The following is a 25,074-nucleotide window of genomic DNA, read 5'->3' as shown; positions in this document are numbered from 1 at the left end:
GGGCTGGGGTGAGGTGTAGATAAACAAGTGTGTAGCTGCCTTTAAGACTTTGTTCCAAGTCCTGTGAAAGGCACCCTTCCAGGGACCAACCTCTCATCCCACTTGAGAAGTACATCACCGTCCCGGATAAGACACCAGGAGAAGAAAAACGTGTAAGACAAAATTCCCATCCTCTTTAATAGGGAGGGACGCGGAAACGGAAACATTTTGGTCACAGTTCCAGTGTGGTGTTACACGCCGGGAGTACAGACTCAGCCGCCGCTGCTACGAGCGCGTCCAGGCGCCACGCAGAGCAAGACCGTTCCTAACTGCTTCTGGGTCCATGGAAGGCATAGTGGAGTTGGAGAAACAGACCAAAGGGAAAACACCAAGCAAACAAAATTATAAAATATAATAAGTACTGCAACAGAAATAGTCTCTGTGGTAGACAGAGATCACAGGGATCAAATTTCTGTGGAGATGTGCAGGCAGGCTTGTGTGAAGAGGTGACGTTGAATGGGTTACGTTCTGTCAGGAGGCACAGGGGAGAAGGCACGTAGGTAGGTGTAGAAGCAGAAGGCCATGCCACGTTTGGTCGTGGTCGTCCCAAGTAGGTCCCACGTTGTTGATGCAAGGTGAGTCGACGTCCTGTGAAGGATTTTGCACAATAGCATTTTTAAAGAACAGGTTTTTTAAAATGGCAGCCACCATTCTGACCACTGTGCAGAGCCTACTTTGTTTATCCTAGACTTGAGCATTTTACTATTTTAAATTTGCGTTACTGAATACAGGGAACTGGCTCTTGGTGAGGCCATAGGACACTGTCTGTTTATATCTGCTGATGTCAAATTAACTACCAAGCAAAAATTTTTCCCTTGTGAACATCTCTTTTAGATCTCCAGGTTGTGAAGATTAAATAAAATAATAAATGCAAATAGTGTATAAAAGGTCACATATAGATAACGTACTACTTAAGGTTGTCATTTTGTGTTTTAAACAACTCTTGTCATTGAGAACACACGAATTCTATTTCTCTTTTTTTTCTGATAACCATTTTTATGATGATAATGGTTAAGGAGGATCAGGATAGTCTGACATTTGATGGTAGCAAGCTGGAGTTTTGAGATTGACCACACTGTGTAAACCAGTAATGGTCAGAAAACTCGTTTCAAGGTGCCAAGGCCTGGAGTCAGGCCAGGACTTGGCTAATGTGAGCTCTGTTTTTTTTTGGTAAATAAATTGAGTCTCTGAAGCACCTTCACACATTGAAAACAATTTTATATTTGTGTTTGTTGTTTTTTTTTTTTCCCCTTGAGTAGAGTATCATAGTACTTTCCTTTTTTATTGTTAACTGTGGCAGTATTTCATATTTTTAACCCAAGACAGTTGGCTTTCCAAAAATACTGGAAACAAATTCATGATGCAGTCATCCGCACCCAAATCCCAAGTTGTGGTGGATCTCTGTTTTCTCTCTGTTATTTATAGTTAATACTTTCTTCATATGTTAGGAATGGTAAATTGTCTAAGTAGATCCTGGGGAAGCGGGGTAGACTTTTTTTTACCTTGAGTTGTGGTTATTTTGCTTTCGTGTTTCTTAAGCCTTATTGTTAAATTTTTTAAACGTATTCATTAGCTTCTATCTTTGGCCTCTGCTTGACTCTAGATTAGCACCAGACAGTAAGGTCCTCTTGTTTTTATTAGTTTGGGATATTTATTTGCCTTATATCACTTATACTGAAAGAAAGTATATAGTTATCTGTAAAAGTAGAAACTTACCCCAACTCTATGGTTTTTCTGCTATAGGATGTAGTTTTTGCTTTTATTTTATTTCTCAAGTCCTGGGGTAGGGTGAGTGTGTAGGTGGGTGTCCACATGCATGTGTGTATTTACACGCATGGAAACCCTGCTTTAAAGATAGTTGTGGTTTTCTTTCCATTGCATCTTGGTTCTGAGCTATTATTGTTAAACTTGAAAATAAGCAGAAGTTCATCAAAACTCATTAAAATGGGTTGTTAGTACATTACCTAAAGAACATTTGGCGTTTCTTTTAGCGTAATTTTGAATTCACTGGAAATTAAGTTACAATTGTTGCAGTTTTTCTTGTAGACTTAGCATTTGTGTCACTCACAGTTCCTAATTAGTACATATTTTATATGACATAATATCTGCACTCTTACCATCTCCAGCCTCTGCAGAGAGCGTAACACATGGCACCAAAGTAATAAAAATGTAAGCTCTAGAGTGAGGAGCAAAGCCGAAACAAGCCATTTTTACATAGAACTTAAGTTTAGGTTCTGTGTAGTAGGTTGATCCCTTACTTAACCTTTAATAAAGTTGGATTCAAGGGTATTTATATATAAATAAAAAAATAAAATTAATTTCATTTCATACTTCCATATGAACCAAGTACCTGGTAATATATTACAATGACATTTAAACTTTAGTATTAGTACTATTGGCTGAAAAATTGCCATACTTTTTTTTGTTTTTTTTTAAAAAGCAACTGTTTTTGAGGTTAGCCATTAAAAAGACAAGTTGTTGCCATTTGAGAGGGTCGTTAAAATTATTATTATTAAGAAGATGGGATCATGGGACACTTGGGTGGCTCAGTAGGTTAAGCCTCTGCCTTTGCCTCAGGTCATGATCCCGGGGTCTTGGGATCGAGTCCCGTATCAGGCTCCCTGCTCGGCGGGGAGCCTGCTTCTCCCTCTGCCTGCCGCTCCCCCTGCTTGTGTTCTTTCTATCTCTCTGGCAAATAAATAAATAAAATCTTTAAAAAAAAAAAAAAAAGGGATCATATTCACACTGATTGGATCAGTTTGTATTTGTTTGGCCCTTTAGCTCCTATAAAGTTATCTGAGAAGTCATTTCCTCTTTTCACATAATTTGGAAAATAAAATTCTATAGAAATCTAGATGTGCTTAAGACTCGATCCCCAAAGACCCTCACACCCTCCAAACTTCCCTTAATGGGCTCTGGAGTTGTACTTACATCTAACTCTTGATCAGGTTCTAAGTAATGTTACAGTTAGAATATGTGTAACCCATGCAACCTCAAAGTACCATTTCAGATGTTGGTTGAAAAGGGTTGATTAGGGGAGTGTGTGTCTGTATTAATGCCACCTGTTAAAAGTGCTCTGTCCTGTTAATGAAAGTGTATCAACCTAATGCATTACTCTTCCAGGGTGTTTTCATATAAAAAGAGAATACCTGGCGGCAACTAGGCTTTCAACCCTTAAGATAATGTTTCTGATGATAGAATTCTGGACCCACAAGGGGGTTAAGGGGGAGTATTTCTGCATATGCCTTCCCGGGGCTCTTTAAACCTTGTCAAGTTACTGACTATTCCAACACTACCTCACTCAATACCTTTTTGCAGTAGGAGGAGATGCGTGTCCTGTCCTGGAAAGACCAGGGGCTTTGCAAGAACCAGATAAATTGGCCTTTGAATCCCAGCTTTGCCTTGTACTAGTCGGATGACCTTAACCTCCCGGAATGTTAGTGGTTGTTTTTTTTTTTTTTTTTAGTATTTTATTTATTCGAGAGAGAGAGAGAGAGAGATCATGAGCAGGGGGGAGGGGTAGAGGGAGAAGCAGACTCCCCGCTGAGCAGGGAACCCGATGCAGGACTCCATCCCAGGACCCTGGGATCATGACCTGAGCCAAAGGCAGTCGCTTAACTGATTGAGCCACCCAGGCACCCAGGTGGTCGCTTTTTTAAAATGAAATGATAATACTTTACATGCTAGATTGTAGTGACTGCTTAGAGTAATGTGTGCAAAATTCAAAGGTCTAGAAGCGACGTCTGGTACGTCTGGCACGTGGTACGTGCTAGGCAAATAATAGTGATTATAATTACAACGACAAAGATTATGATAATGGTAAGCATTCATTGATTTGTGGGGCTTATTTTGACATCTTCAGTAGAACTAGTAATAATATGTAAAAGTTCAACAGATTTCAATACTCAAGATTTAATTTTTTTTGCTTTCTTTAAAATTTAAAAAACCTTCTGTCAACGTAGTGATTCAGTAATTCTGTACATTACTCAGTGTTCACCTTGATGCTTGTACTCTTAATCCACTTCACCTATTTCACACATCCCCCACCCACCTCCCCTCCGGTAACCATCTGTTTGTTTTCTATGGTTAAAAGTTGGCTTTTTGGTTGGTGTCTGTTTTTCTTTGTTCGTTTGTTTCTTAAATTCCACATATGAGTGAAATCATGGTATTTGTCTTTCTCTGACTGACTTATTTTACTTAGCATAATCCTCTCTGGCTCCATCCATGTTGGTATAAATGTCAAGATTTCATTCTTTTTTATGTATTTATATATATTTATCCATTTTTATACACACACACACATCTCCACATCTTTTTTATCCATTCATCTGTTGGTGGACACTTGGGCTGCTTCTGTATCTTGTGTATTAAAAATAATGCTGCAATAAACATAAGGGTGCATCTGTCTTTTTGACTTAGGGTTTTAGTATTCTTAGGTAAATACCCAGTACTGTGATTACGGGATCATAGGGTAGTTCTATTTTTAACTTCTTAAGGAACCTCCGTACTGTTTTCCTCTGTGGCTACACCAGTTTGCATTCCCACCAACAGTGCATGAGGGTTCCTCTTTCTCCATATCCTTGCCAACAACCTGTCGTTTCTTGTGTCTCCCCAGTCTTACTAAATCAAAAATTCTGTAAGTTTTAACAAGGCCTCCAGGAAATTTTGATGCACACTCAAGTTTGAGAACCACTGCTTTAGAAAATCTGAGAAACACAGAAAAGCGTAACTTTCTTGATCCTCCCATTCAGAAATGACCACTGTTAGGATTCTGAGTGTATTTCCCTCCTGTCTTGTCTCTATTCTTGTGTGTACCTACTTAGCTGTATTTTTTTCTAGTCTTTTTCCTATGTATACATGTAGATACTTATGCTTTTTAAAAACATGCCATACTATGAGTTTTATAGCCTATTGTGTTCATCTGAATATTAAGTCATGACCATTACCCCATGTCATTAAATTTTATTTGAAAACTTTTTTTTTTTTTTAAAGATTTTATTTATTTATTTGACAGAGAGATAGCGAGAGCAGGAACACAAGCAGGGGGAGTGGGAGAGGGAGAAGCAGGCTTCCTGCTGAGCAGGGAGCCCGATGCGGGGCTCGATCCCAGGACCCTGGGATCATGACCTGAGCCGAAGGCAGACGCTTAACGACTGAGCCACCCAGGCGCCCTATTTGAAAACATTTTTAATGATATGGCTACATAATATGAGTGCTTATAATTTATTAACCAACCCCTTAGACATTTGAGCTATTTCCAGATGTTGAGGAGGAACATAAGCAACACTGAATTGAAAATTTGTATTCATAAATCATTGGGAATATCTGTGATCATTTCCTTAGCGTAAATTTATTACTAGGATGCAATTACTGGGTCAGAGAGTATGAACATTTTTGTCGCTCCTACTGTATATTGCCAAATCACCTTTCTTTAAAGAGGTGCCATTTTGTCCTCAGACCAGCCATGTCGGGAAGTGTCTAATCCTTGAACCTTGGCCAACCCTGGGAATTACAGTCCTTTTGAATATGTACCAGTTTGATAGAAGGATGTTTACGAACTGCAAGTGAACAGGATATAATCTGCTGTCCTCTAGTCTTTGCATTCCCTTACACTTTGGTGTTCAAAAGCATGAATGGGAGGGGTGCCTGGGTGGCTCAGTCGGTTGAGCGTCTGCCTTCTGCTCAGGTCATGATCTCAGGGTCCTGGGATCGAGCCCTACATCGGGTTCTGCTCAGCGGGGAGTCTGCTTCTCCCTCTCACCCTCTTTCTGTGCTTTCTCTCTCTCTCTCAAATAAATAAAATCCTTAACAAAAAACAAAAAACAGCGTGAACGGGAGGTACCACCTTGGATTTTGTCTCTTACATGTTAAGGGTGTTAATTTCTAAAGTTTACTTTCCTTAAACGGTCTGCCCCTTACTTCTTAAAGATGTCATACGTTTCATTGAAAGGGAGTTGTAGCTCTTCTAAAGGTGTGCTCTGGAGCAAAAGCAAGTGGGCCTCGTGGATGTGATAGTGAGTCCCATGTACCCTGGGCTTTAGGGAGTAGCCAGGGACTAGAGGGACTTTAAGGAAGAGAACAACAAATTGTTTCTGTCTGTAGTATCACAAATCCATTACATAATGATATTATTAATATTAGATCTTGCTAGTGAGGGAATTGTTGAAGGAACCTGAGATAGAATGTTGAGTAAATGCTCAACTGGCAGAAAAAATGCTTTAAAATCAGTACCGTGGCCGTTCTGTATACGTTTCTCTTGCACAGCTCTAGTGAAGGCTGGTTTGTGATACTTTTATCAATCCTATAAAAAGTCACAATACTGAAACTTAATCTTTTGAACATACATTTATTTTAGTTTATATTGCATTAATCAGTGACTTCTCCTGGAGTCTCCAGGGGGACTGAGGCTCCCTTGGTGTTGACATTTCCCGCTTCCCACGTGGTCAGAAGGGTGTCCTGAACCAGGAAACTTGAGAGGCTGAGGGTGGAGAGGACAGTGAAAGTCCCAGGGCACTCTGGAAACTGACATCAGGAGGGTGCCTCAGACCGCGGCCATGTAGGGATCTTTCAGTCTTGCAGGAAAAGAAATCAGTGGCCCTAAAGTTGATCTTACCCTCCTTTTTGATCCCAGACCTTTGAGAAGCTTATGAACAGGGGCCCCTTCCTCCTAAGAGGGTCACCGTGTAAATAATACTGACTTACTGTGCATTCAGTTTGGGGAGGTTATAAATTCCTTGAGCAAACCTATTTTAGGCAAATTGTTTTGAAGTGTACATTTTCACTCCTTTGCAGATTTCACTTAAAATAATAATAACGAGAAGAATATTTTATACTTATGGAGTGACTTCCAGTTTACAGAACCATTTTATACACTTTTTGCCTGCTGTCCAGGGGCCTGTCAATTGGTACTATTATCCCCACAGGGCAGCTGAGGAAACCGAAGCTCAGGGAAAAAAAAGTTGATGAAATGTTACTTGGGATCAGGAGCCTGGTCTTCTGGCCACATCTCCTGGGCTTTTGTCTACACTTGATAGCATTACATAATAAAAGGGAAATCTGGCAAGCAAAAATGAGATTACCTCCCACATTTGAAAGAATGATTGGGAAATCCTACGTGACCGGCGGGTTGAAAACATGAATTATTTATTTAACATCCAGAGAAGGAGACTCGCAAGATTGACGCGATTATGGTGGCGTGCATTGGGGTTACCTCTGCTCTGTCGGTGGGTACTCATATTTACGAGCGACCGAGGGCCCCTTGTTTCCATCTGACCCTGGAGCATAGACATCCAATGGCCAAGAAGAGCATCAGAGGGAAACCTGTGTAAAATGCTATTTTTCTTCATTGGTGAAAAGGGCTTCTGAACCCTTTTACACAGGCATACACATAAATCAGATGCCACTTTTGTTCGAGCCCCTTGGCAGGGTATTGTTTTTCTTCTTTTTTTTTTTATTTAAATTGTACTCTTCCCCTGACTAGATTGGAAGAGCAACCGTTTGTTTAAGTATGTATCATAAAGCAGCAGTGCGTTGGGTGTATTAAATGAGCAGAATGCCTATTTTAAAAATGTGTTGCCGGAAAGGCTAAGCAGACAATTGCCAGGATGACGGGATGGCCTCGAATTCCCCACAGAATACATTTGAGAGCTGTCATGAGACATCTCAGCTTACTCTGATTGCATTGATGATGCGCAGAAAGGGAAACAGCTTCAGACTTAGATGCTCAATCCAGTTAGGGCTTCATAGACCATCATCTATAAAGCTTGGTGTTCACTGCAGTAGGACGATGCTCTTTTAAATAAGATGCGCTCCTTGGCACTAATTAATGAGCCTCACGTATTTTGTATTTGTTTTTGGCATTTCCTTTCAGCGCACTTTGTTCTTTTTTAATTATAAAAATCATCCCTACTTGTAAGCACATGGAATTCTTGATAGAGAAAATGAATAGTTTACCCTTTGTTCTGCTGGTTCAAATCCCTGTCCTGCCTTAACTTTTACCCCTCTTTGAGGAAACCCACATTAACAATTTGATGTCTGTGTCTTGTTTTCTTTTTTACATAAACAATTACTCATGCACATATATGGGATTTTTTTTTCAAAAAATAAGTCATAGCAAACTTAGAATACTCTTAATTTTTTTTTTAATTACACTGTAGACCTCTTTCTATACGTCAATGCATGCAAAAAAATCTATTCCATTCATGGAATAACTGTCAGGCTGGAACATACATTATTCTGCCTCACCTGTTGGTGAACATTCTGCTTGTTTCCAGTGTTTTATTACTACAAACATTTACAATGTCAGCATTATTTTATGATCCTTATGACCATTTTTTTCCACCCAGTGAAGTGTTTTGCTAAGGAAGTGAAAAAGCAGGAACCTTCCATCTTCCGTTGTTAACTGTAATCATGTACTTCTGTAATTAACAGTGTAATATGTAGTAATAAGAATTACAGAGATTTATGTGTAGAATATCTCTTTATGTATGGAGTGGTCTTAAACGTAGCTTTTATTTTGTGTTGGAGTCATTTGTGGTTCGCTTCTGTGTGTGCATTCACTGAAGAGCAGAGGTGATCTTTCAGCTGTCATAATATCCCATCTAGACCCCTTCCACAGCAAATCAGTTACCTGCGTTTGGGCAGATCTAGTACACTAATGACAGACTACCCAATCAGCCATGGTTTGCTAGTTTTACCTTGTTAGACCATGGCCTTAGATTTCTGTGAGCGAGCACCTGGCCTCGAGAGTGCATTAATTTAAAAAGCACTCTGTGGTATTTTGGAATTATGAAGGGAGGGAATGCTGCTTTGATGATGTGAAAAATTTGCCCATATACTCTGGATTGCTTAATATATGATAAATAATGTTTACTGGCCACATGTTTCAGGATTTGGAGTACTCCGGAAGAATTCTTAACAGGGTGATTATGAAAATAACCAATTTCCATAAGCGAAAATGACCATGCTTATTAATGGGCCCACAATTGCCTATTGCATTCGATCCCATTTATAACCAGCAAGGAGACCAATTATTCTGCATGATTTAGTGTTTACAAAATTACGGGCACACAGCAAAGCTTACTGTACTAGAGGCTCCAGCAAGAAGCATATGTGGTCCTCTTGCAGGTAATAAAATGGAAAATCCAATTTGCGATTGCAGAATACGGCTCTGAGTGATATATGATCTTCATAGCAGCATCGGTCAGGGGGTCACCACTAATCACGGTGCTGGCTGGCTTCCCCTGTGGCCTGGGCCTTCCCACTGAAGAGGGAGCAGAGTGAATCTATGTCTGGGAGCCAGCCAGCGTGTCTGTAGATGCACCACTTTCTAGCTTATTAGATCCTCTTTGTCACAGTGCTTAATCCTGCTGCCTGATCCTTGTTAGAACACCGCCAGCGCGCCGCTCAGGCTTCTAATAAAGGAGCTGGCTGAGGGCGCCTAACTAGACGCACCGAAGCGTGCAGCGCGGCAGTGAGGGGGATTGCATCCTGACTGACAGCCGGGTGAGGTGCTTCCTGCATGTTATTACTTAAAAGGGAACCTACCTCCCACAGCTGACAGATGAGCTTTGCCGAGGCGAGGGTAACTTGTTGCTCCGCCAATATGAGACGGGTGTCGTCTTTTCACACAGTATCATGGCCCAGCTTTACTCTAATTATATTAACCCCCTTCTGAAATTGCTGCCCTCCGGGCCGGCGCGCCGTGAGGTAAGGAAGCGGGGGCCAGAGAGCGGGCTAGGAGGATTACAGCTGCACCGAGGTAAGGAATGTGTTCGCCGCCGCTGCTGATGACACAAAGTTGAAAAACAAAATAAGCACCGTCCTCCTAACACCAAGCCTGGTTATCGCTCTGAAGAGTCCGTGCCCGGGTGGGCGCGTGCCATTTCCAGCTCCGTCACCTGCAAGAGTGGCTGGCTCTAAGGTTGGCCGTGGACGCTAAGCATGGTTTTCAGGGTTCTTTGTTACAAAGAAAGCACAGCTTCGACCGCAAAGCTGTCGTTCTGGGGGGGCGGGGGCGGTTTGTCTCCCTGGGGAACCTGAATCGCTCTTTTCTAGTGACCTCCCAGTCCCGGTAGCCCTGGGAGGACCTGGGCACCTGATTCAGTAGAGTCGTTCCATACTAAAATAAACACATGGGGGTGGGGGAGGGTAACCCAGGCCCCCACCCCCTCCAGCTAGAATGCACAGATGAGTGTGAAGGGGGAGAAATGGAAATGCTCGTGAGGATCTGTCTCATGATCCTTTGTGTGTACCCCGACTCTCACACTCCTTTTCCCCAAAGGGTATGTGTCTAGCCCACATCCAGTGTCTCCTGCGAGCTCCACTTAGCAGACGTCATTAGCAGTCCCCTCTGTCTCTTCTGTCTCCATTGACAGCACTTAAATAGAGACATTGCTAGGGACTGACAGATCTCCGGGGGGTTAGAGGCTTCAGACAAAAGGGCCCAGAGAACACGGCTGACCTTTCTTGGCATTATTCGCCTAGCTCTGTCTTCCATGTGTGGCAGTCAGGGAGCATGGAACTTTAGTACGTGATTTTCACTAAAAAGGCTGCTGGCTTCGCAAGAGGCTGTTAATAAGTTAACAAGAGGCCATGTACATTCCCAAGTGGGTATGTAGGTTGTAGGTGGTAGAAAGCAGGCTCATCTTTCCCACAGAAATAATGTACCTGGACCTCAGGTTCAAAGCTGATCCATTAAAATTTGCTTTGCTCATAGTATACCTGTACTTTTGCATTCTTGGGGCAACCCTTGGACCTTGGTGGAAGGGAACTTGTGGTACAGCCCAGGAAGGAAGAGAGTCCTCTTTCTCTCACTGTCCATGGACGTCGTCCCTGAGCAAATTTAGAATAACTGAGGATTGCCTGGCGGGGGAAGGGGGGGGTTCCTTCCTAGAGCCTTTCCCTGGTCCACGGTGCTCTCACACTGACGCAGCACCCTGAAAATACAGCATGGTGAGAAGTGCTCTGGGCTCCTACTTCCCTCCCTCCTCCCCCCAACTCTTCTTCCACAAACTAAAGAATAGTATCCCTGTGATCCCAGTTGAGTTAATTCGTGGTAACATATGAATGATGGGGAGTCCTGGATGTTCATCAGATCAAATTATACCCATTAGAAATTCAGACTCTATTTCTCAGTAGGATAAACAATTTTGGGGAAGAGGGAGGAATGATCTTTAGGTCAGAGTAGCCACTAACAAGTAGATCCCTTTGCTTAGGAATTGCTTTGCTTCCTTATGCAATTCATGCTTTTCATGACTTCTCTTCCTTCTTTGCTTAGCCACTTTGGAATACATATATTTTTTTCCAAATGTCTCTGTTATTTTTGTTTTTTCATGGTTGATTTCCTGCTGATGTCGGTGGGCAGGCCTTCGAGACAGGAAGATATGTAAATGCAGCTTGTTTATTAGGTGAATGTTTTAAGAGAGGTGTTCATCTTCTAGTGCCTCCGCCCCCAACTTCTTAGTGACTTGCTACACCATGGTTACTGATGTCTGGCTTGTGGGCCCTTCCCTCGATGACCATGCTTCTTAAGAACTGTGGGCAACCTATTCACTGTGTATTTAACACAGGACACTTAAGAAATACAGAATTTTTTTTTAAAGTAATTTTTACATGGAAAACTTTTTTTCAGACATTATATTCATTTTTAGGAAAAGTGGAAATTGAAGAAAAAAGTAATAAGAGAATGATACAGAAGAGTGGACAAGGACGTAGAGTATAGGAAACGAGATCCTAAAAGAAGAATTAACAGAGGAATTGAAAGGAGAGATCAGTTTTATTCTTGGAAAGCTAAAAGCCCTCCCCAAGTGAAGATAAAAACAAATAGCCCATTGCCTAAAAGGTCACACCGAAGTAAGATACCCAGCTCAGCAGGGAATTTGTGCAGCTCTGGGATTTTCATTTGCCCTAGGCAGTTTTCTGACTCATGGTTTAGAGAATAAAGCCCATTAATTTACCAAATGATTTAATATCTGACTAATGATGTTTAACCATTAAGATGAGGAAATTGACAATATTGGTAATCTTGGAGAGAAATTTATCTGCTTATTTTTGTGCTTAACACCAACAGAGTCTAAATAGCTTTGGAAAGATCATGATGAATTACTCACTGGTAATATTTGGTAATATCAGTTTTCTTTAAAAGCATTTTATTAAATTGTATTCACTTTTGGGCGCCTGGGTGGCTCAGTTGGTTAGGCGACTGCCTTCGGCTCAGGTCATGATTCTGGAGTCCTGGGATCGAGTCCCGCGTCGGGCTCCCTGCTCGGCGGGGAGTCTGCTTCTCTCTCTGACCCTCCCCCCTCTCATGCTCTCTCTCTCTGTCTCATTCTCTCTCTCAAATAAATAAATAAATAAATAAATAAATAAAAATAAATTGTATTCACTTTTATATTGGTCTTCTGTTTCTTTTTCTTTTTTTTTTTCTGAATAGTTACAGGTTCATCTAACAAAAAGAACACAGATTGAAACTCTCAATTCTTTTGTTTTAAGAAGAAATATCACATCATCTTCCCAGTAAAAATGTTTGTTCATTTCTAAAGCCCAGATCAGCAAGGAAATTATGTGCTTCATGGTATACTTGCATCCCAGAATGTGTCCTCCTTATTTTGAGTTATCAGTTATGACAAAATCGGCAAGTAGAGTTCCAAAAGAGGACAAACATGGTACTTTGGATGTGTTTTGGGAAGGATGGTTGCTGGGTGTCTATGTTTACGTAGCCTTGGCTGCCTGTAGACTGGGGGTCTGAAAATGGACTTCCTCAATAGGGCTTATAGGGAAAGGCCTTTGGTGAGCCTCCTGCCAGGTAAACTGCATACATCTCTGCTCCATAACTGTGCTGTTCCCGTCTCTTGCATAGGGCAAGCGTGTGATGGAAAGCTCTTTCACACATATCCTTTTCCATTTTTGAGTATACCAAACAAACAAAAAAAGGCAACTGATTACTAACAGATGATACTTGGGTGGGTGGCGCTTACTGGGTTTTTTATGCTGCCTTCCTTAACTCATCCTTGGTTGATCTAGGACATGTAACCTGATAGCTTTCCCAGACATTCTAGAAAGAATATGAGATTTGGAATCAGAGCCTTGGGTTCAAATCCCCATTCTTAAGTTTTCTCATCTTGGACATAGTACTTAATTTTGCCATGTTTCCATTTCTTCACCTATGAAGTGATGTCAATGACTGACCTTAGGGACTGCTGGAGAATCAAATGAAGAAATGCTTTTTAAAGGTAATCGGTCACCTGATAAGGACAATACAGATATGAATTTCTAGCATGACCATGTTAATGAGATTCATTTGGTGCTGATTCTGTGATGTGCTTATGGTACCTGAGGAATGCAGTAATAATTTTACCTGGGCAGCATTCTTCCTTCACTCATGTTCTACTTTGATGAATAGTGGTGTTGATTGGATTGGGTTTAGATCAGATTTGACAAGTGGTGATATACATTGTCAAGTAGAATTTCAGGAGGTTCTGATAGGGTTGTTTCTTTCGATCTTGGATAGGTCGTTTTCTTCTCTGTAACAAATACCTAGAAAAATAAAGCATATGCTGCATTTGCAAGAATGCCTTCCAATTTCATTTCCTTTCTGCCTCGTTCCCCCACTGCCTTTCTCCCTCCCTCTCTCCCTTCCTAATTTCTTGGGCCAGGGTACTAGGACTGGGCAGGACTTCTTAGACCTGATTTTGTGTTGGATGAAATGAACGTCACCTTTTCCTCTTTCCTTCCATCGTTTCAGGAAACTTGGATTTAACTGGTCAGAAGCAAGTGTTCAAAGCAGAGAACAATCCCTGGGTTACCCCAATTGCTGACCAATTCCAGCTTGGCGTGTCCCATGTTTTTGAATATATTCGTTCTGAGACGTACAAATAGTAAGTAGACTGTGATTCTCTAAAATAGTAGACTGTCGTTTTATAGTATTTGTAATTACACCACTTTTAAAAACTATCATGACATTGTCATATTGGTGGCAGTTAGCTTATAGTATTTTTAAATGTTTTATTAATAAACAACATGTAGTAATTGTCTCTTTTTTTATAGATGATTTTTAATTGACATTTTCAAAGGGGATTTGTACCAAATTTGTTAAAAAAATTTTTTTAAGGTATTAGTTGAATATTAAAGGCACTAACAAAATTCACCAGACACATTAAGATCAGCACATACTTTTTTCTCCTTTGACTGCAAAAAATAACAAATGTTATGAACAAAATTGTTAAGCGGTTTATTTATAGAATCAGGAGAGACAACTAGGAAAGCATCATTCTATTCTTCAGAAGCTCTTACACTAGCAAGATGATAATCTCTCTAAGAGAAAAAGAAAAGGCAGAAAAAGAGGAGGAGGAATCAGCTAGCTTAAGTCGCAGCATCAGAATCCCTCAAGTCCTTTCCCTGGGTCAAGGGCAGCTTGTGAGGAGCCAGGCCTCCAAACCTAACCGTCCCCACCTGTTTCTTCCTCATTGTGTCAGGGTCGGTAGGAATTCTTCCACCCCCTACTTGCTCTGTTGTTGTTATATCTTCTGACATTATTTTCCCCTCATCCCACCCCCAAATTGAAATGATCGTTCTTTCCTATGCTTTCATGATCCTTAATTCTGAAATCTGATCTCCTCTACTTCTAAGCAAATATAGAAGAGACTTGAAAAAAAACCCATAGTCCAGTTTAATCTGATTTTGCGTGCAGCCCCAACCTTTGAGAAGTTAACATCCCAGCTAGTTGAGAAGAGCTAGAGGATCATTAAGGGTCACATGCAGTTAGGAGCTTGCATTTTTGGTATCAGAACAATGCCCCCCCCACCCCGCCAACACAGGCCTCGCTGAATCTATGCTGGGGCAATGGGTCAGGATTAACCAACAGGGCAGAATCCCTGCCTATACATGGTGGGCTGTAGTTCTGGAGCCCCCTTCCTGTATACCCTTGTATACAGAACTTGTTATAGTCCTGTTTCCATCGGGCAGAATCCCAGAGAGGATGAGCTGTGAAGAATAATGGTGTTAAAACCAAATAGACTAGAATTGCTGACATGATAGCATATCCTCATCTATGAAAGCAGCTTAAAGTATGGTTTAGATTTCTTTTAAGATAATACTGTGACATTTGCAATATATCTTAAGCCTTACCTATAAGAGTAAAATGAGAGAAGTATAAGATGTGTTTTATTGTTTCATGAGCCACATAGTTATGCGCAATTATATATATAGTTTCTTTAAATATGAATATAGCTCAGCCTTGGAAATTAGCTCATTATGAAAATGTGTGAAAATATAATTGCAGATTAGCAGCTTATTGTTCATTTTGTTCCTCTTAAATTGTTAATCATTGCTATCATCCAGTTTAGATGGATGTCTGATTTTTTGTTGGTAAGTGGCAGTCTCCATAGATCTTGGTTTGTAGGTTATCTTTTTAGAAAATCCTTGTATACATTTTAACATGCAGAAAAATCTACAAGCAAGCTTTTTTTGACTGAGAACTGGGAAAAATACTCTTTTTTATTCTGGCTAACAGTCTTTTGTTTTATCATCCATTACTTTATAATGTATAGCGTTTTAGAATACATTGCCTATAAAAGCACTTCTAATTTTAATTTCATTTTAAAAGATTAAGTTGTGAATTTATGGATACTGTATTACCTCAGAGACATTATTAGTCGTTATTGCAACTTAATCACCATTATACACTATTTATGATACATTATAAACTATTTCTGGTTATTTGAACATGGTTAGGATTTCGGATGAATGAGGTTCATTGCCTCCATTGAGTTAATTGTTCAGTTATTCGAAAGGGAGTATACAGCATGACATTTTAATCAGTAACATGTTTGTTGTCTATATAGCCCTCTCTCTCTTATCAGCATCCTAGTTTTGAGGATCAGAGTAATCTAAGCAGTTTGCCTACCAGCTTGCTTTTTGATTGCCTCATGGAGAATGATATTATCTTTTACACAGTGAAATGAACATTCAAAAGCTTAAGTAAGCATAGGAGAGTTGTTAACCCCTTTTAGGGGGACAGGTTAGTACCCCGTTCACTGCTTTTAGAGGAGTCTTTGTGAGCCTCTGTGGGGAGGATACACTTGATGTGACCTCCTCAAGGGCAGGACCCCTTGGTGAATTCCCTCGGAGTTCTCCTCTTCTCTCCTCCTTGGGAAAGAGAAGAGTGTTGGCCGTTCCCTATTTCAGCTTTCTGTCCTTCACCCATCCTCCCGTAGTAGCTGGGCTCACTCCATTACCAAACATACTAGCCAAACACATGGACTATTAACTAGGTAAGACACTAAGTCAGACTCTTAATCTTATTCTTTTTAAAAAAAATACTTATACAGGAATGCCACCATTATGTTTCACTGAGTTTTAACATGTAAGGTTCTCTTTTATGTGAATAGCTGTATATTGCTATAGCCTCATGTAACTAGAACCCGACTTAATTCTTTGATTTTTTTAAGTAGCCACTTCCTAATCAGAGGACTTGTAGCATAAAGCTGTGCATATGATGACTTTTGAGGAGGCAGTTTATTCATTACACGCCCATTTTTCCGAAAAAAGCCAGTTTCACATTCAGCACCTCCATCTTAGGCATTCTGTTCTGAAAGCTGCAGTTTCTACTCTTCGCTTCCTTACGTCTTTTTCTATAAGCCACGTATACCCCTTCCAATAACAAATCCTTTTTTTTAAATATATTGATCTTCAGACTACTTAACTCTTAACAAAAGAAAGCATATTTTAATTTTACTTTGGCACTTAAATCGCTGATGATGATCCTTCCCTTTTTTTCCAATTTTCTAACCAATTGACTTGTTACCTAAGCGAGATCAGTAAAGAACTTACTGGCATGTTTCCTTTCCATCCACGTCCGTGGTTGACTTCCACAGCGACCTTCTTGTTCCAAGCACATCCTCAGAGGCCTTCTGAGTCTAGAGCAGCGACAGGCAGAGGAGATAGATGATCCGACTTCCAGGCTCTCATGGACTCCAAGAGGGGACGTGGACATTTGAAACAAAGCAGTGAAATCAGTGTGCAGGAAGAATGAAAATGTTCTGAGATGATTTAACGTGGTGAAGATAGGAACTTGTGCACTTGAGCAGGGAGGAGCTGTGGGTAGGTGTGGCCAGGAGCGTGTCGAGGCGTCGTTTTCAGGAGCTTGTTCTGTTGAGTACGCTTTGGGCATCCCTCATGTCCTCCTCATCATTTTTCAGGTGGGGACTGCTCTTTGTCCATTTATCATACGTTCAGCGAAGGGAACATACTGGCTGGTGTCATCACATTGCCCGTTCATTATGTAACTCTCTCTGTTCAAGTACAGTCATTCGCTCGGTCAGGATGTTGAGGGGCAAACCCTGTGAGGGCATTAGCATTTTCCGGCTGTGGTCGAGCTCTCCAGTCACCCCTTAACTCTGTATTTGGTGGTGGTTTTCTCCTTGCATGACCTCTCTTATTTCTGTGAAGCAGAATTATGATCAAATAGTCACCACTTGTTAAGTTTCCAGAAGGTAGATTCCCCCCTCCTTCCCACCCCCCGCCCCCCGAGGAGAAGTCAGATTAGAGTCAGGATCCTTGACAAGATGCTTTGTGAAAGGGAGTAACTCACACTTTTCACATTTCCATCAAAGAAGGTGGATAGGAACCGCAAGCCATTTTAAAAGCTGACAAGGTAACTCTTAACAAAAGAAGAGGTTTGACAAATGTTCGGCTGAAAATGTGTTGGTTGAAAGAGGCATTTAGAAAACAGGTATCCTCATGAAGGCTGCAATTTGCGAAGTATTTGCCTCAGTTCCAGAGTGGCATCACTCAGAGGATGCTTCCCCGTCATTCTTCCTGCCCTGTGACTTGCTTTTATCTCTAGGGAGAGGTGCCACACTCACTTACATTTTTATTTTCTTCTTTAATCTTGAGTGACGACCGGCCCTACGATTATGCATGCCAGTTAGTGGAAACATTTTCACAAAACAACACTTGGTGAATGGTGGGCAGTGATGAGAAAAATGCCGGCAATTTCTTTTCACTAGAAATCGAGCAAAATAAGTCATCCTGTTTGATTTGTAAGGAGGAATACTTTTATCTGCTGGTTATTGTCTCTGAACTTATTTTGCTTGCACAGTTCAAACTAAGAAATGTTTTCTTTTTTCTGCGCTGCGTGCAAACCTGTGTACAGGCTATGGCGGATGTAAATGGGCTTTTTTTAAACAACTAGCGTATCCTCTCATGGATGCCGCGTCAGTGACCTAGAAGACCCTTGAATAACAGATCTATCTGGTCTACCAAAAGGCTGCAGCATTTCAAACCTAGTAGGTGATCCCGTTCATTTTGAGACAGCCCTTTCCGGAAGGAAATCCCTTCTTTTTTTTTTTTTTTTTTTTTAAGTTTTTATTTATTTATTTGAGAGAGAGAGAGAATGAGAGAGAGAGAGCACATGAGAGGGGGGAGGGTCAGAGGGAGAAGCAGACTCCCTGCTGAGCAGGGAGCCCGATGCGGGACTCGATCCCAGGACTCCAGGATCATGACCTGAGCCGAAGGCAGCCGCTTAACCAACTGAGCCACTCAGGCGCCCAGGAAGGAAATCCCTTCTAACAAAACCCTCCAAACCTTATGTTTCTGCTGAAGTATAAATGGATGCACAGAACTAGCAGATGGTTTTATAAATACCACAGAAGGATGAAGGAGAGGGTTAAACTTCCAGGACCTTTCTAGCAGTTAGTGAATTTTATGTGGTGATACAGGAAGGCAGGAAAAATGTTGACTTTTCTTTCATTACTGTACCTGAAAATAGCTCAAATTAAGCCAGAGAAAAACAATATTTCTTTAGAGTAGACATGAAAATGAAGAACCAGTTTGTTTGTTTTTTTTTTCCTAAAGCTTTGGACATAAAAGATTGTTTTTATTTTTAAAAGTTGACTGTGTATTGGGTTCCTGGTAATTTATATTTCCTTTATAGATGTTACATATGTATATTTTGGTTATTTCTTAAGTTAATAAATGTATTATCACATTTCTTCCATAATACAAAAAATACGATTCAAACTTCTGATGTCTCTGAATCTATTTGCATGCAAATATGTTGCATTTACCTAACATGCTAAGAAATAGCAAAGAGGAAAGGGAAACCCATAAGGTATATTTTGGATGGTATTGTATCATATCCCTTATCTGATACTGACTTTCATTGGTAAAATTGCAAGCATTCCTTTTTCTCCAGATAGTATGTTACCAGCACAAGGAGCTGAGACATGTTTATTCCCCTGAACAGACATGTCAGGACAGTATTATCAGCTGTGGATCTTTGCCACAGTCATTCACCTGTTGCTCTGGGTCTCCATGAGCTGCTCCTTGCCCTGGTAAATTAATACCTCCCGCTTAAGGTAACAGGAGGAAAACAGATCATGCGAGGAAGAGTACATAACAATTTTGTCTCTCTTCCAAGTTTTTTTGATAGATTGCTTAATGTAATTTACATTTAAAAGGATCTTTGCTTTTCTGCTGTTAACTTGTTGAGCACTATTATTCAGGTATACTTCAGAGGTAATTAGTATTTTTCCGTTTTCTTGGTACATGTTCATCATTTTTTCGATACATGAAGTTTTTATTTGCCTTTTGAATCTTTATTTTTCTATAATTTTATAGCTCATGCAAAACAGTTCAGTTTTTTAAATGGAAGGTGCATCCGCCTTGACATTGCCAGTGCACCTGGGTTCCGGGAGAGTCACAGTAGGGAACCTCCGCCCCCTAAACCTATAAAGGTCTAGGGTGAACCCTACCAGGGTTTAGAAACCAGCTTCAGGGGGCTACCTGGTATTCCTGGAGACATCCAGGAAACCCCATCTTATGTATATTCTGGCATGTTTTTTACTCTGACTTGGCTACACACGCAGACTTGGGGAAGCCTCCCTCGCATATCCACGTTCACTGTGGTCCTCCAGTGTGGTCACGCCCCAGCCACACCTTGCTGGCCTGCCACCTCTGTGGGGACAGGCTCGGTCAGGTTTGACCATTGAGCAGAAGCTCTGTCAGTCTTTCTGCATTTTATTCGGCGGCTAAGTACACTTACCGTTAAAAAGTTGTGAATACATTTAGAATAAATGGGAAAAAAAAAAAAAAACAACTTCTGCCTCAAAAGGAGAAGAGTGATGTTTATTCTGAACCTCACACTTTTATGTAATATGATTTTTAAGTGCAGAACAATCATGTCCTCCCTCCCCACCCCTTATCTCAACTTGTATATTGACTGTCAGGCTTACATTGAGGCTGTCTTGTATAGCTGGACTGTAATGTACAGCGTGATTTGTTACAGTATCAATTTAAGGTAAATAGAATATAGATAATTTGTTCTACTTGACAGAAGAAAATCAACATAAGCTAGACTCAGCCTGTACTCTAAAAAGGAAATGTGTCAGCTTACTTCCTCTTCAGGCACTATTAAGAGTTCCATTTTTAGATGAGACTTACTTGATATAATCACATTGAGCTATTAAGTATGGACCTCCTCAATGAAATGAAATTGATCAGCCCTGCATATTGACAACCTTTTTTAACTCCCAGTAATCTTAAAGTTAAATGCTTGATGCTTTCTATCCAGCTAAGATGAGTTATTGCCTGCATTTGCAGTTTTTATTTGAGAGATAAATAAGTGGCGCTTTTATAATAATAAAAAAAAAATCTATGATTTCTATTCTCTACACAGTAATATCTTATTTTATTACATGCTGGCTTTTTATTCTGGTTGAGAATTAGCAGAGGGTTTTGAGGGGATTTTTTGGTAGTTTTTGGCAGTTCAGGGTTCTTCTGTACCGTCAGACGTTCTGACTTAGGATGTGTACTATGAAAGGAGTTTCAGTCAGCTTTATCAGATAAAAAGCTCAGCTGTGAGTTATGTTCATAGGCACCTGTTGATGTTCCAGTTTATTTGCCAACCATTAAGGAAACAACTTTTCATATTTTATCCTGTTGTGTTAGTGTGTTATTTCATATGTCTTTTTTAAGACTCATGGTATAAAAAGTTTGCAGTCAAGAAATACTATTTCCACTCTAATAGTTAATTTTTAAGTAGTCTTACTTGGAACATATGCTGTTCCATCACCTTCAAATTGTACATACTTTTGATTCTCCATCCAGTTAGATCGTGTATATTTAGAGAATAAATAATTGTTGAGGTTGGCTGTTTTATATGTCAGGTTTACCGGGTAAGCACGTGGCTTTTTCTTCCTGCTGATGCCTGGTTTTGTCCAAATTTGGTTGTCTAAGCCACTCAGCAGAAATTTATTGTCTTAGAGTTCTAGAGGCTGGAAGTCTGAGATCAAGAAGTTGATGGGGTTGGTTTTTTTTCTGACAGAAGGATCTGTTCCAGGCCTTTCTGCTTGGCCTGCAGATGGCCATTTTCTCCCTGTGTCTCTTCACATCATCTTCCTTGCTTGTGCATCGCTGCCTGCATCCGAATTTCCCGTTTTTATAGGGACACAAATATGGTCACATTCCGAGGTACCGGGGGCTAAGGCTTCAACAGGTGAGTTTGGGAGCGGATAGGGGTACAGTTCAACCCATAACACGGCTGTTACTCGGATGCCCAGAAATAGCATTCAGCCCTCTATCCATGTGTTCCACCTCTTTACTCTTTTCCTCCACAGGCCCTGTAACTTCACAGTAGGCATGTTTTCTGTATTAGCGAGTATGTTTGAATGACTCTGTGAGACTTGATCCACCCCCTCCCCCATGCCTCTCCTAATATGCTTGGCTTCTGGAGTTTGATGTTCCTCCAAAGCATGCAGATTCACTCCAGTTTCATTTCAGGGACACGGGATAGGCTCTTGTGCCTGGCAGAGGAGTCAGTGTTTTTATTTGGAACCTTCTAGCAGTGGACCAGATTAAAACAGAGACTGGTTAGGATTTAAGGGTCCCTTGGGAATGAAAGACACTTAACAAAGCCCCCTGCTCTGTCATATTTGGCTAGAGAATTCAAGAAGGGAGGGTTATATAGAGCACCACCCGCTGGACCCCATGCTGTTTCTCCCACAAGAATCTTCTATGTCTGCTTCATGTGCCATGGAACCCACACTAGCAGGTATGGGATGTTCTCCCTGGGACTTTGTGGTAGCTACGGGCATGTTACTCGGTAAGGGGTCAGAGATTCCCTGTCTCATCTCAGAGTTCCAGTTACCACATCGGGAACCCTTATAACTTTGCTTCATTTTTCTTACCTTATCTCTGGAGTCTTAACAGGCAAGACTGAGTCTACTAATAACAGGGCAGGGAATTCTGTTCTCACGTAATTAAGCTGGTTTGCTTTCCCAGCAGAGAGAGGGGCATCAGAGACGGAGTGCATATTTTCATGTGATGCTCCATGGTGTCAAGACACAGGCATACTGTGCTGTGAAGCTCTGAGGAAAAAAGAAGGGAAATAAGTTCTTAGCATATGTACTGGTCCTAGGGGTGGGCCTCTGGTCTCAGTTCTGTCGGTGGCAAAGGGCCTCTGCACACCCATGCTCAGCTTCCCCGACTCGAAGGGAGTGATTCAAACTAGATCATCTCAAAGTCGCCCCAGGAATGATTTCCAATTCTGATTTTTTTTTCTGGGAAACATGTTTTATTGTCTATATTAATTCATTATTTTTTTAAAAATTTAGTTTAATTCCTGAATTTGCCCCCATATGGACTTACTTCATTGATTTTTTTTTAAAAGGCAACGAAAGATGATGATGACCCTGAATATAAATTGTTACAGGAAAATGGATACAAGATAAAATTACCAGATCAACCTTTTTATTCTGTATTTTATGGAATACCTAATATATGTTTGGCAGTAACTTATTCGTACACATGAATTCCTGACACTTTCGATTCTTCAGACTTATTAATCTGTATAGTCAGCACCAGAGCAATTTTATGAGACTTACCAGTCATCAAAAATTTATTATCATATAAATCAAAGAAACAACGAGCATCTTAATAGGGTAGAGAAAGTGGCATGTAAAGGATCGTTTAAGACTGTGCTTTTTGTCGGTTGTGTGTTATATTTACAGCCCGTATCAGAGAACTTACTCATAATTTCATGCAAAGGGTCAGCAGGGTGCTAGTTAGCTTCTTAGGTGAAACCTCTTCTCTTTGTTTTTCCCCAGTAGAATATTTTGTTGGGTCTTAACTGTAAGACCGAGGATGCTACGTAGACAGAAGGTAGGAAACCTCATGTTCGAATGTGAAGCGTATAGCATTCGTTTTAAGCTAGGATCTACATTTTCTTTGGATTCTGTTACAGTTGTCATCCAAAGTTAAGAATTCACAAGCTCCGTCCTTTCCTTTGGGACAAGATTGCTAAGCTTGAACTCTTGGAAATGGCGTGGGGAAACCACGGTCGACAGACTACCTCTCTTGTGGATGGGCTCCGTGTGTACCTTCTGAGAAATGACACTCAGGCTAATGTCTACTGTGTTCTTGGCACAGTTTCTGACACCATTCTGAAGGAATCACAAAAGATTTGGATCTCCATCATGTGAGATGAGCTGTTTGGAGGGGAGCTTTTCCATCACCTGAGCCCTGTCCTGAGCCTGAGTGTCCCAGACTCCCACTAGTCTCTAGGACGGAAGGATCAAGGAGGTGGGCCAACGAAGGGTTGAGCTTCCACTGTGGAGCTTCTATACAGATCCACTGGGAATGGACCCAAAAGACAAAGCTGGGTTATTTCCCATCAAACATACAACTGGCTGCCCACCTCACATCTCCTTAAGTGCTGTTTTCTCTGCCCGGAATGTTCCTTCTTCCCGTATTTACCTATTGAAAGCCCGCGTGTTCTTCAAGTATCAAATACTGCTTCCTGAGAGATCTTTTTTCTGAAGATTTCTCTATCACCCATGTTTTCCAAATCCCTTTTATCCTCTTTCTTCAGAGCCTTTACTTTTCCTTAGTAGGAGTTTTAATAATAATAGTGATCAGTTACTGAATATTGACCATGTGACAGACATCGTGCTCAACTCATTACAAATGCTGTTTATCATTTTATAACACAGTATTTATTTCTGTGAATACTAACCTTTATTTGGTGGTCGGGGGGGGAGGGAGTTGAGTACGTTTTCTCTCCCTTAAGAGGCTGTAATCTTTTTGAGAGCAATACTCAAGATTCCTACAAGCCTGAGCTTTGCATGTGGCATGCCCTCGATGTCTTATATAAATGACCTGTCTCAGGTGGAGTAGCCTCTGACAAGTTGCACTGATTTCTGAAAGAAATCACAAAAGAAAAAACAAAAACCATTCCAGCCTCTAGAATGGACCAAGTTACAGGTTTTTTTTGTTTTTGCCGTGCCCGGTAAACAATAGTCACAACATTTAAATGCATTCTCCATATATAGTATTAAGTGAACATGAGGTCTTCACAGTAGTCTTTCACTGTGTGTATATAGATCTCCTCTTTTTTTACCACTCTACTTCCGTATTAGAAATGAAATTGTTTTTTAAAAACCACAAATCAATGAGCTGTGTTTGAAAGTGAGCCCTTCCTCTCTGTGAATCCTCAGGCTCCGTGGTGATTTTGTGCATCTTCTCTTTGTCAAGGGAGTGTTTCATGGCATTCGGAGTGTGGGACTGTGTCGCAAATGTTTGGACTCTTTCTGAGAGAAACTCGGGATAGTGGTGTGGGTGGTTATCTCTAGGGAAGCAAACTGCATGGCCAGAGGCTGGGAGGGTGGACCATATTGTCCTCTCCGTTTACCCTTTGGTACCTGTTCAATGTTCTATTTTGTATATGTATTCACTATTTAATAGATTGTTTAAAAACCAAAGAAGAACCTGTAGGGCCCTTGAAGTTAAGAAATGACAAAGAATGTAGCGGTATATAGGTGTACCTCGTTTTATTGCCCTTTGCTTCATTGTGCTTCTCAGATGATGCGTCTTTTTTTTAAAGATTTTATTTATTTATTTGACAGAGAGAGGCACAGCAAGAGAGGGAACACCAGCAGGGGGAGTGGGAGAGGGAGAAGCAGGCTTCCCGCTGAGCAGGGAGCCCAATGCAGGGCTCGATCCCAGGACCCTGGGATCATGACCTGAGCCAAAGGCAGA

The 25,074-nt window shown here is 40.9% G+C and overlaps 1 protein-coding gene across 2 annotated transcripts in view; it reads left to right on the top strand.

Moving 5' to 3' along the window:
* RSU1 (Ras suppressor protein 1) overlaps positions 1-25,074 on the top strand; it is a 191,303-nt gene that overhangs the window by 88,299 nt on the left and 77,930 nt on the right. For both annotated transcript variants that reach the window (XM_032426088.1, XM_032426089.1), the window contains exon 8: positions 13,784-13,916. In XM_032426088.1, coding sequence (XP_032281979.1) covers positions 13,784-13,916 — 133 coding nt within the window. The remainder of the gene's footprint in view (positions 1-13,783; positions 13,917-25,074) is intronic.

Source organism: Phoca vitulina, unplaced genomic scaffold (assembly GCF_004348235.1).
Source record: "Phoca vitulina isolate PV1807 unplaced genomic scaffold, GSC_HSeal_1.0 scaffold33, whole genome shotgun sequence".
Taxonomy (NCBI): Eukaryota; Metazoa; Chordata; class Mammalia; order Carnivora; family Phocidae; genus Phoca; species Phoca vitulina.
This window is presented reverse-complemented; position numbering and strand designations above follow the sequence as displayed.